At 31.5% G+C, this 11,859-nt stretch overlaps 1 protein-coding gene across 1 annotated transcript in view; it reads right to left on the bottom strand.

The window, feature by feature from the left end:
* LOC130647389 (DNA mismatch repair protein Msh6-like) overlaps window positions 1–11,859 on the bottom strand; it is a 33,304-nt gene that overhangs the window by 16,045 nt on the left and 5,400 nt on the right. The window contains exons 7-30 of the mRNA XM_057453230.1: window positions 11,676–11,714; window positions 11,412–11,471; window positions 9,519–9,593; window positions 8,997–9,073; window positions 8,862–8,908; window positions 8,474–8,524; window positions 8,151–8,227; window positions 7,924–7,998; window positions 7,746–7,817; window positions 7,162–7,252; window positions 6,283–6,368; window positions 5,916–5,952; window positions 5,768–5,837; window positions 5,618–5,672; window positions 5,343–5,405; window positions 4,864–4,969; window positions 4,208–4,271; window positions 2,374–2,472; window positions 1,978–2,058; window positions 1,695–1,790; window positions 1,305–1,348; window positions 842–888; window positions 541–595; window positions 321–421 (exon numbers count right to left, since the gene is read on the bottom strand). Of these exons, the coding sequence (XP_057309213.1) occupies window positions 321–421; window positions 541–595; window positions 842–888; window positions 1,305–1,348; window positions 1,695–1,790; window positions 1,978–2,058; window positions 2,374–2,472; window positions 4,208–4,271; window positions 4,864–4,969; window positions 5,343–5,405; window positions 5,618–5,672; window positions 5,768–5,837; window positions 5,916–5,952; window positions 6,283–6,368; window positions 7,162–7,252; window positions 7,746–7,817; window positions 7,924–7,998; window positions 8,151–8,227; window positions 8,474–8,524; window positions 8,862–8,908; window positions 8,997–9,073; window positions 9,519–9,593; window positions 11,412–11,471; window positions 11,676–11,714 (1,668 nt within the window). The remainder of the gene's footprint in view (window positions 1–320; window positions 422–540; window positions 596–841; window positions 889–1,304; window positions 1,349–1,694; window positions 1,791–1,977; window positions 2,059–2,373; window positions 2,473–4,207; window positions 4,272–4,863; window positions 4,970–5,342; window positions 5,406–5,617; window positions 5,673–5,767; window positions 5,838–5,915; window positions 5,953–6,282; window positions 6,369–7,161; window positions 7,253–7,745; window positions 7,818–7,923; window positions 7,999–8,150; window positions 8,228–8,473; window positions 8,525–8,861; window positions 8,909–8,996; window positions 9,074–9,518; window positions 9,594–11,411; window positions 11,472–11,675; window positions 11,715–11,859) is intronic.

Raw genomic sequence — 11,859 nt, 5'->3', positions numbered from 1 at the left:
ATTGCCATGCGTCAAAACCCTAATAAGAAATTTCAGCCCTTCCAATTCAATTCTTGTCATGTCAGCACAAAATCACTGACGAAAAATTCCATTTGCTTGAATCAGGCTATGGAATTAGTGTTTGACGCCGCAAATATTTTGCAATAGTGTGCTTTGAAATATTAGAGAAAGTCGAATTTAGCTGGAAAATATAAGTAAAACTTAGTAAATTTCAAATTAATTACACCTCAACAGTCGCATTAACAGCTGTCGAGTGCTGATGTTAACTAGAAAAGCCGGATCTTTCATAAAAATAAACATAAACATTGAATAGAACTTACTGAACATCCCATCCTCTTTCGTTGTTGTTTCAAATAATCATCCAACTTATCCTTGAGCAAGTTAATTTCATTCATGGCGGAATCATACGCAGGATGGACACCTAAAAAAACAAAAGGAAAAATTGTCAAAATATCAGTTTTTATCTCATCAACGAACGGTAACTTCATCAGTTTTTGTTAGACAGAAAGTACACAATCAGACTCTCACAACAACAATTACCTTTCTTAGGATGTATGGTTCCAGTTTCTTTTGCCTTTTTATGATCAAAAGCATGCTACAATGAAAGAAAACTTCTCGTCACTCATTTTGTATTCATCATCACAGACATTTTTTATATACAAAAAAATATTCGATTAAGAGAACTAAATACATTAGAAAATACTATAGTAGACATTGAAAAAATTATAACAAATTACAGTCATAGCCAAGTTAACAAAAGCTTGCAGGAGATCTATACAACTACTATTTAAGCTACTCTTGCAAACAGAAGAAACATACCTTGCAAACAGAAGAAACATACCTGAAAAAACTTTAAAGTGGAAGACATATCTGGATATTTGCCAACAGCTAAACAACAAAGAAAAAAAACATATGTAAATGCAAAATATGGGTACACAAAACAAACGCTTCTATTAAATGTTACCAGTTTAATACAAGTTGTGATTAGGCCATCTTTTACCTATTGGGAACACATCTGAGTAACCCCCTAACAATTAAACATGAGCATTATAGGTGCTAAGCTACATATGCAGAAGCAAATGAAGATACCCACAATGAAAAAATTTCACATCCAAACAAGAAATTTAAAATTAGAAGGAAAAGTCTCTATATTTAGTTTAGCGGACCATAAAAAATCGAAAAAGGCTGTTATCATTCTAAATCAATTACTACACTGAAACAAAAAATATACAGGAAGATCAATCAAAGAAAAACACACTACATATTCAATATATTCATATAGTTCTGTTCATTACTTTACTTACTATTATTTTCATCTTTTATCAAGAGCGATTTAAGCCACGTTGAGCTGAAAAAACAGATAAAATATTATAAGTAAAAATATCATACTACGAAACACATGCAATAAGTTCAATAACATTTAATGAAACATTAATCTCGGCTTGAAAAATAGCTGCTAAAATCCAATCATTTAATAGACGTATGAAATGTATACGAACATAGAAAGGATCAATGCATTACATTTGTTTATTAGCTATCAATACAGAACCAAATATAACCAAATCCACAAAAACTCAATTTAAGTTACACTTCTCTTGGGAAAAGTTTTCGTATCTTTGGGCCAATGTTGACAAATTGGATATTCTCCCAGCTATTAATGCAGATTTAAGTATATAACCAATTGTTATTATTACCTGAGCAAGGATAAATTAGCCTGTAAAATCTCAACCACTTGCGAAGCTTTCGTAAAACCATCTAATGCAGATATCAAATCGCCTATTTTCTTTTTACTGTAAGAAAAATAAAATAAAACAAAGAATGAATGAATGAATAAATGAATAAATGTATTAATGAATTAATGAATGAATGAATGAAAGAATGAATGAATACATGAATGAATGAACAAAAAGTTGTATTGTCTAGATCCGATTGAAAGGTCAATAATTTACCCTGTCCAACTCATAATAACATATTCACCTATATGTTTCTTCATTATAAAACACTGCCCTACTATCTGGATGGTCTTGACTGCGTCTCACTGATCCAAGACTGTGAATTCTAAACCAAAACAGCAGGGATAGACAGCAACCGTATCTACACACAAAACACCTGGAATCCATTTTATGTGTGTGCGAGAAATTTCTGTTTGAGTCTGATGTGTTTTTTGTTTTATTTTTCATTTTTGTTTTTTTTGGCTACACAAGTAAAATGTGTCTGTACAAGGCAAATGTAAAAAAGTCTACAAATGCCATCAGTGTTATTACCACCAGACAAAATATTTTAAAGTTTTTTAAGGTCTTTCTTTCAATTTTAGACATTCGATAATCAGAAAAATTCAGTCCTCTTTAAATGTATACAATACAATACAATTACCTTCTCAAAATACGTTCTAGATCAGGCATCGTTTTCATTATCTCTTTCACTTCATGCATCAGAGAAGAATTTGTCATTAAATTCTCTATCGCGTCCAATCTAGATGACAAAACATTATCCAATCTGTTCAGCAAAAATACTTTATAGATCATTTAAAAGATTCTAATGGTTAATTTAAATAAAATTTTATTTTAGGCAGCTTCAAATTCTGGATTTGGAAATATTTAGGTATCTTTTGGTAAGCAAAAAGAGAAATATTAAGGTCTAGTCACATGTGTAAATTTCTCGACTATTAGTTGCACTGGTGAAAGTTTTACAATCTAAGGAATCTATATAATAATACGCTAAGTGTGTCTGTCTGTCTGTCTGTCTGTGACAGGCATAGTGGATGTGTTCATTTTCCTTTGATGTCGCCGAAAAACTTATGTCTAATAAGTTAAATTTTCTGACGTTAGGGCGCGAGGTCAATAATACTACTTTACCGTCAATATCTTATATTAAATTAATGAAGCCATCACGTGCACCTAAAACTTAGAGGCCAAATAACTTGGAAACGAGGTGGTGACGTCAATGATTTTTCACCGCATAGGTAACTAAGGAGCACCTGGGACCAATTTGGATAAGTTTTCCAAAACCTGGTTCCCCAAACCGTTTCGGAATGGACGGGTTGATGACGTCATCAAAAAACCTTTAAACCCCAATATCTCTGCAACTGTTTGTCAAAAGTACATGATCCTATACATTTTCTTGATCATCGTTTCAAGGTCTATACGATGAAGGTAACAGGCATATAAATTTCTGAAAAAAATTTTCACGTTTTAACGGGCCATTACTGACGTCAGCAAAATTTTTAAACCATTATATGTCCTTAGTCGTTCATGGAAAAGATATGATCCTATACATTATTTTGATCAGTGTTTCAACCTCTACACGTTACAGGCAACAAATAAACTAAATTTCGCCAATTTATTTTTGGATTTGCACTGCACATGTTGGCAAAAAATCTAAAGAAACCTAATTTTCCATTGTTCTTTTGCCTTAGTGGATTTTTCCACGGGCTTTATTGACTAGTTATATCTAATTGATTGAAAGTTTATTGACCCTGACATGGACATACCCAAGTAGATTTGTTATTTACTGTTATTGAAACTTTAAATAAGGACAATGTTTACACTAAGTGACAAAAACATGACAACAAGATAATATGAGATTATAATTGACACAGTAGAAATAAAACAATGCAACAAGATAATGAGAGATTATAATTGACACAGTCGAAAGAAAACAGTGCAACAAGATAGTGAGAGATTATAATTGACACAGTCGAAAGAAAACAGTACAACAAGATAGTGAGAGATTATAATTGACACAGTCGAAATAAAACAGTGCAACATCAGTGGACAGAAGAAAATTTCAAAGTCTGTTAAAGCAGTTATGAACGCACTTTAGGTACAACATATGTGCAGTTAAAACTTATCAAGGTTCAAAGCAGAATTAGGATTTAGGATCTTACATTATTTAGATAAACAGAGTAAATAGGTCAAATAGTTTAGTTAAAAGAATGGTGAATTGTCAATGCATTTTTGTGTAAGATTGTAAGTAATATAAAGTACTTGTTGGAGGCCCGTGGATAAATCCACCGGTTTGCCCATCCTTTATTTACCGCATTTTAGGCGGTTACCTTTTTTCGCAACAGCCAGACGTATACAGGTATTATAATATAGATTTACAATTGATTCAGCTTAGATGAAAAAGAGATAATACTAATTAGTCGAAAAAAATATTTTTTTTAGTAATTTGTTTTACTTATTGGTCTGACATTTTTAAAGCGTACCTGCTTTCAATTGACTTCTTACTGCACGAAGGTGAACAAAGCCATTGGATAAAATATCTCTTTCCTGTGAAGTAAATTAAAATAACACTAACCAATAAAACTGACAGTTCTTACCCATTAGACTCTGTGAAAAACAAAAATGTTTTAACATTTGAACGATTTTAAAAAAACGGCATAATTTCATTGGATTATTGTGCTTGACAGCACTTGCACACAGCCACACAAAATTTTTTGTTAACCAAATTTGTATTTTCCATAGTGCCTGTTAGTATCTTTTAAAAGACAAAAAAGTCATTTTTTATATTTAAAAAAAAAATGTTTTATAGTGTACAAAAAATAGTGTACAAAATATAATTAGAAAACTTTATTAAAGATAACAAATCAAATTTATTGTAATTGGATAATACTGTTCATAAAATGTAAACACTTGAGAGAAAGTTTCAAAAGCACAAAAAAATGAAAGGATAGATGTGTAAAATAAAAAAAAGTTGGTGTGAAAAAAATAGCACTAGGTCTAATAATTTTATGGTCTTTAATTTTTTTTTTAATCTTTTAAGAAACAAGTTTACTATTAAACAACATTTTTAAAATAAGGATAATGTAAACATTTTATATAAAATTTACCCATAAACAACTAAAAATAAAATGAAAAATACCAAAAGGTGTTGCACAGTGATCAAGCAATTCCAAAAGGGTACCCTCAGTTGTTCCATCAGTATTTACAACGATGTCGAGATTTGTTAGCGTAACTCCATCCAAAATCTAAATAAAAAATCATATATATGATTTATTTACTCCATCTATTCCTGTTTCCCTATTATTTCCACTTCTCTAATAACCACACATGTTTGACACAGACACATACATATGGAAAAGGTCCTCATACAACATGTTTTAAATCCACATAATAAAAGCAGTGTGAATATAAGAAGTATCGGCATAAAAGAAAATTTCCTTATTTTTACTAAATTATAACCGGAAATTAAACCTAATCAAAATTGTATACTGATATTCCATAAAATGCAAATTCTATTAATCAATTAAACTCTTTCTAATGCTAACATGAATTTAGATCTGCAAACAAAAGAAATTAAAAAAAAGTTCAATTTAAACTCTAAATTTTTATAAAGCATACCATATATTGTGGCATTGAATGATCAATTTTTCTTTTCGTGATATTATCTGCAGGAACGTACTCCTATAAAAACAAATATGACAACTGTAATTCGCAACAACAAGAATAGACATTCTTAAACTAACGTCAAAAAAGAGGAGGTACCTTTTTTGAGAAATAATATGAAATATTTTTGAGAAATAATATGAAATAGTCATGCATTTTGATTATATAATTGTGTTTATCAAATTAATGGAAATAATGTCCCGAAAAAATTAGCACTGATTAGTTTGTACCTCAAACTGTGACATTGACAACAGCTCCTGATCAATACAGCATTTCTTTAAATACCTTAAAGGTAATTACATGAGCGAGTTGCAGTTTAATCATGTTACTACACATGTGAAGTCATTAATTTAACTCTACAAACTTTTAACACTTCATACCAAGTACAAGCACCAAGAGAACTAATTGCATATTGGTAATCTTCAGAAGCTTCTAATCCAAGTGAATCGGCTGCAACGCAAAAATTGGAAGTAGTGGAACAACATAAATGATAAGTAAATAAATTTGGATTACTAAAATGCTACATACCATTAGACAACATCTGTTTCAAAAGTGGTGGCCATTCCTGAAATAAAATATAACTTATTTAAAAAAACATGTGGCTTAGTGAAACGGCACATTGGAAATTATCCAAGCTTACTTCACTTAACAGTTAATCTGCCCATACACACCTTGTAGTAAACTCTACAATGTTTTCTACGATGTTTAAATTGTAAACAAATGTTCTGAAGGGAATGCATTATGTTGATGTCTTTTCTATGTGGCACGTTTGTTAATTTAAGCAATTTCATACATGTAATTATCACATGAACATTTAGAACCCTTACACCCTGTAGAAGTACAAGTACTCACTCAAGCACCAGTTTGCACAAAAGAAATCCAACAGAAATCTTACAATTGAAGCTGCTTTGTCCTCATCGTTGAAATAATTCTTTTCGTATAAATGTTTTAATGTTTTTGATGCATTCCAAAATTCAGTTCCTAAAAAACACATTTTTTGTAACACATAACACAAGTGCAAATAAATTTTCAATATTAAAATCTGTGAAAGAGTATGCTAACAGTTACAAATACTTAAAGAACACCTTTGATTAAGGAAAAAAAATCATCCCACAAGATATAAGTTTTGGTATTATTTTAGGTGAGATTGTTGTGAACAAAACCTGAATAGATGCCTTGCATGTTTAAAGGTTACCTCCCACAAAAAGTTAATTTCATACAAAAGAGCTTAGAATGCTGTCTAAAAATTTGTGACTTTTTTTAAACAACTTGATTGGTTCTAAGTTCAATTATGTAGGACATCATAAACTAGCAACGTTTTGCTAAGTTATGCGAGGTTAAAAATGTTTTTTTTGCACATTCAATCTAGTGTTTTCAACATTTCACATAAATCTCAATATTCAGTTAGTAGAAATATGCTTGACAATAGCAATACCATATGTTAGAGCTAGTTCATGACGTCATAATTTCCCATAATTAGCAAAATATTTAATACCTCTATCTTAAGAACCATTCCAGGTTTTTTTTTCAAAATAAAAAAAATCTTAGACAACTTTCATATGAGCTCAACATTTTTTAGCGGGAAGGTAGCTTTAAAAAAATTAACTAAGTGTGAAGTGAAAAGTAATTGTATCTCAACTTGTAGGTTTCAAAATTTTAGAGTTTCATCATTAAAACTACAAGTCTAAAAACAGGGAAAAACTACTGTGCTTTGAGGAAAGTTTCTTCTTAGCTTTAAAGATTTATAAGGTAAAGCAGGGTTAGAAAACTTTACCTGGAGTCAGTGGGTCCTTTATTGCTGGAAGTAGTTCGTGATTCAATATATGTTTTACTTTTGGTGAAAGATTGTGTCTTTCATAAAGAATCTATGAAAGAATTGTAAACAAAACAGTCGTCTTCATATAGAGCTGCATTTTAGGGTGTTTCTTCACAAATATTTGGTTGTTTGTCTTTCTTTTTTAATATTTATACACAATACACACTTTAGTGTTTAAAACACTGCTATCAATTGGGTCCTTTGTTCTGAATATATACATTAATTATTTATTGGCATTGTCTTGTCAATTTCACTAACATGGCAGGGATTAACCTATAGCTGCAGTATTGGTCATTGCTGAATATGCATTTGCTGTGCACTGAACCACCAACTTTGTGATGATGAAGCAAATTCCATAACATTATAATAATTGTGATAATTTCACCCTAGTTCAGAATTGATGCATTTCATAAAAATATAAGGTGTTTTTACAGAGCTCTATTAAAGTTGTAGCTTTTGATTGAACTTTTTTAAAAAATATCAAAATTACACTAAATCATCAGTTAAATAAATAATTAAACAGACAGAAAAAATGACTATACCTGTGCAGGAGGAAATTGAGATATCATTGTTAAAAATCTGGAACACTGACGATCATCTTTAAACTGGCCGAGCTAAAGAATCACATAATGTTATTGATGTTAGTTAGCATAAGCATAAAAATTAATACAACTAAGGATATTTCAAGTTACTATTGTATATAGTTGTCAAGCAACTTACATGAAATTTACCAATTGACGTATCTACGAAACACACACCAAAGACACTGCCACCAAGACAAACATCTTGGCATGGCTAAAAAAGAACAATGTTGGTTAATTTAGACAACTGGTTTCATTGCTTTAACGTTTCGAAACACCACTAGCTATACGAGTTTCACAGCATAAAGATTTCTAAGAAGGTTTGATCTTAACAATACGAAAACCATCTATGAAAAAAATTCAAACCTTTTCTATAAAAGCTAGAAGATATGATGACACGTCGGAGTCAGATTGTCCTTCCATGAAACTGAAGGTCCTTGTGCCTAAAATATCAAAATAACATAAGCTGTTATATTCACTCAAAATAACATAAGCTGTTATATTCCCCCATTAAATTTAACTTGTTTAGTTCAAAAACAATATAGCTTGCATTACCCTAATAGCACAATATGCATTAACAACAGTTTCTTTTAAATTGTGGGAAATATATTATTTCTGTGATAACTATTTAAAAGAAAACAAAAATAAAAATGTAAATGCACTTAAAATTTAATTTTATTAAACACTACCTTTACTGATGACAGCACAGACTTCTCTTCGGACAACCTTGCCACCCCCTCCTGAAAAGATAGTAGGAAACAAATTAGTTAGAAACAATATTAATTAAAAGTCTGTCTGTAAACAGTAAAACTTTCCAGATCTTTCTACATGCCTAATATCAAAAGCTAAATTAGGCTCAGCATCTTGATACATTTTCGCAAATATCAGAAGTCTTGGTTTAAATTTTTAAGCCAATTACACTTGTTGCTCTAAGTTGCACTAGCACAGCCTGACCAATTCTTATCAGAAAATAAATTTTCCAGAGTTGGACAGTGAAGAATGAAACGAAACAAAAACCCTCAGCTTTCAAAAACACATGATAAGTAGCAGCATGCATTTGTTATTAACAAGTCTTACTTGCACTGAGTGATTGCGGTGTCTCTGTTTGCTCAACTCTTGCAACCCTATATAAAAGACATAATTAGTAACATAATTTGTAACATTTTTCTGAATATTTTGCATATGCCCAAACGTTGTAAGAAAATAACGTACTTATAGCCTCTTTGGATCAGAACTTCTGAGTACCGTGAAAAAGCAATTTCTGGAAATCCACAATGAGCAAATTTTCCCTATCAAAAATGCAGCAATAATAAAACTAAGACTTCGTTGTTTGTAATTATTCTGTTAATTAGTTATAATTTAATGTTGCAATAACTTTAAATTATGAATGTATTTATATTTACAGGGACACTTGTTACTTCACAACTATTACTTATTGAAATCAAACTATAGACTGGCCGAAATAGAACATTCTAAAAGGACTAGATCTTTCTATGAAATTAAAAGTTTCAAAAAATTTTCCAAGAAATAAACTGATGTTGGATTAGAGTCTGTCTATGCATATAAAGAAAGAGTTTAAAAAAACTTCTTATATGTTCTTAAAATACCAGAGCTTGCAGATAATGATTTCAACAGCTGTTGTGTTCATACAAACCATTGCTGAGGTTTCACCATCCACTGTATCAATTTTCAAACTAAGTATATACTCAAGTATAATTGAAAGGAATTTCTTACCCTCATGTAAATAAGACCAAGTTCTTTAACACCAACAGTTGCATCCATATGATATAGCTCATAGAACTTTCCAACCTAGAAAAAATGCAAAAATTCATTGTTTTAATAAAACAAGTGATTTATGTTGCTAATTTAAAGCAGCCAACTTTTTGTATATGCACATGTAAATTCTTGTAGGTAAAAAGGCAGAACTAAATGGGGTAAAATCGCTATTGTTTAAAAAGGCACTGAAATTTTTTCTTTTTCTTTTTTAAAAGTAAGTTTCAATTTTTTACAAATATTTCTTTTTAAAATGGATTTCTTTGATTTCTGCTCTCTGTTTACATCTACCTATAGGAATGGAGTGTGCATACCCATTGTTCTCAACACAAAATAAAAACATTACATTGCACTGAAAGTCGTCATACTTTGATTAACCAACTGAAAAGAGTACTAAAGCTTTTTATATGTCAATAAACATTGACCAGTGTATAAATTGACCAGTGTATAAAGGAAGAGAGGAAACTTTGGAAAGAGTGGAAGTCAGGTGGTAGTAAAAATATTTACTTAGAAGCTAAGCGTCGTGCTCGTACAGCAGTGTATAAGGCAAAATCAGAAGCAGAGAGAAACAGATTTGCAGATGTGTTAACAAGGAAAGACCAGCGCAATGAGGTATTCAAGATAGCAAAGCAAATGAAGAAGACTAACCAAGATGTTGTAAGTGAGAAGTGCATACGTAATGATGAAGGTGTTTTGGCTAGCACAGAGGAGGAGAAAAGGGTAGCTTGGAAGAATTATTATCAGAGGTTGCTTAACACTGAATTTGATTGGGATGAGGATAATTTGTCTGATGATGATGTTGTAGAAGGGCCAGCTATGCAGATCAAGACAGAATGGGTAGTGGAGGCTATTAGGAAATTGAAGATGGGCAAGGCTGCAGGAGTATCAGGTAGGTTTGAAGTTGGTTGATCAAGTAATGAAAGTTATTGAAAGAGTGATTGATAAGTTACTTAGAGAAAGGATTGATATAGAGAGATTATAGAGAATGAAGTATTTCCAGCTTTAATGATGTACCACAGTGGCTCGTTAGAGATATTTGAGAACTTCTGTTGCTTAGGTGATATGTTGGGCAGTGAAGGGTGTGTTGGAAGAAGTGTTACTTGCAGGATAGGTTCTGCTTGGAAAAAGTTCAGAGAGTTACTTCTTTTGTTGACTAGCAGAGTCCTGTCAATTGAGGTAAAAGGTAGGTTGTATGAGGCCTGTGTAAGAAGTGTTATGTTGTACTGTAGTGAGACATGGGCAGTGAAGCAGGAAGATCTTGACCGTTTAGAAAGGAATGATATGAGAATGGTTAGGTGGATGTGTAACGCCAGTCTCAGAGACAGACAGAGTTCAGATGGGCTAAGAAGCAGGCTAAGTCTCCGTAGAATTAAAGATGTTATCCAGATAAGAAAATTGAATTGGCTGGGGCACTTGGAAAGAATGGGGGAGGATAATTGGGTAAGAAAGTGTAGAGACTTGATAGTTCCTGGGGTAAAGCCCAGAGGCAGACCGAGAAAGACTTGGCAGGAGGTTATAAGGACAGACTTCATACAGAGAAAGTTGAGTTTAGGTCTAACACAGTCTAGATCAGATTGGAAGAGGGTCATTAATATACCCCGTCCAACCCATGCTAGCATGGAAAACGGACGTTAAGCCGAGAATGATGATGATGATGATGAAACATTATTTATTATTTATACTTCTTGTTGCTTAGAATTTCTTGAATTTTTTTATGCCAGCTCAACATTTTTTTCTCTTAAATAATAAGTATTGGGTTATCAAAGTGCAATAATTGCTTCATTGTTATAAGGGGAATACAGCAGACAATTCAAGAGTACGAAAGACACATACCCTATCATTTACTAAACATACCTTAAAAAACAAGATGGTATCATAGTTGTTAATCTTTATTTGCCACCACTGCTTCATACCCTACAAAAAGAAAAAATGTATAGAACTGCAGAACTACAAATGCAAGATTAGATTTAAAAATAAAAGCTTATTCTATTTTGCAAGACTTAGCTATTGTCAGGATTCCAAGGTTAAAAAAAGTTGGTGATTATTCCTTCGTAGCTTTCCAAAAGAAAATACTTCACATTCAATTTCTATATTTGTGCAGGTCCTGCTAACACTTACAGGAGTTACTTCTTTTGAGTTTATATAGCTGTCTGGTACCTAAAGATAAAGAATATGTTCACTAAAAATAATTTAATTTAAAAAAACTTTTTTTCAATATCTAGCTGCACTTTTCAGAGTAATCGTCATCTCTTTATAATAAATTAGAACAAACAGAAACAAAAAGAGGTTGAGAAAATAACAC

This window comes from Hydractinia symbiolongicarpus, chromosome 6 (assembly GCF_029227915.1).
Source record: "Hydractinia symbiolongicarpus strain clone_291-10 chromosome 6, HSymV2.1, whole genome shotgun sequence".
NCBI lineage: Eukaryota > Metazoa > Cnidaria > Hydrozoa > Anthoathecata > Hydractiniidae > Hydractinia > Hydractinia symbiolongicarpus.
This window is presented reverse-complemented; position numbering and strand designations above follow the sequence as displayed.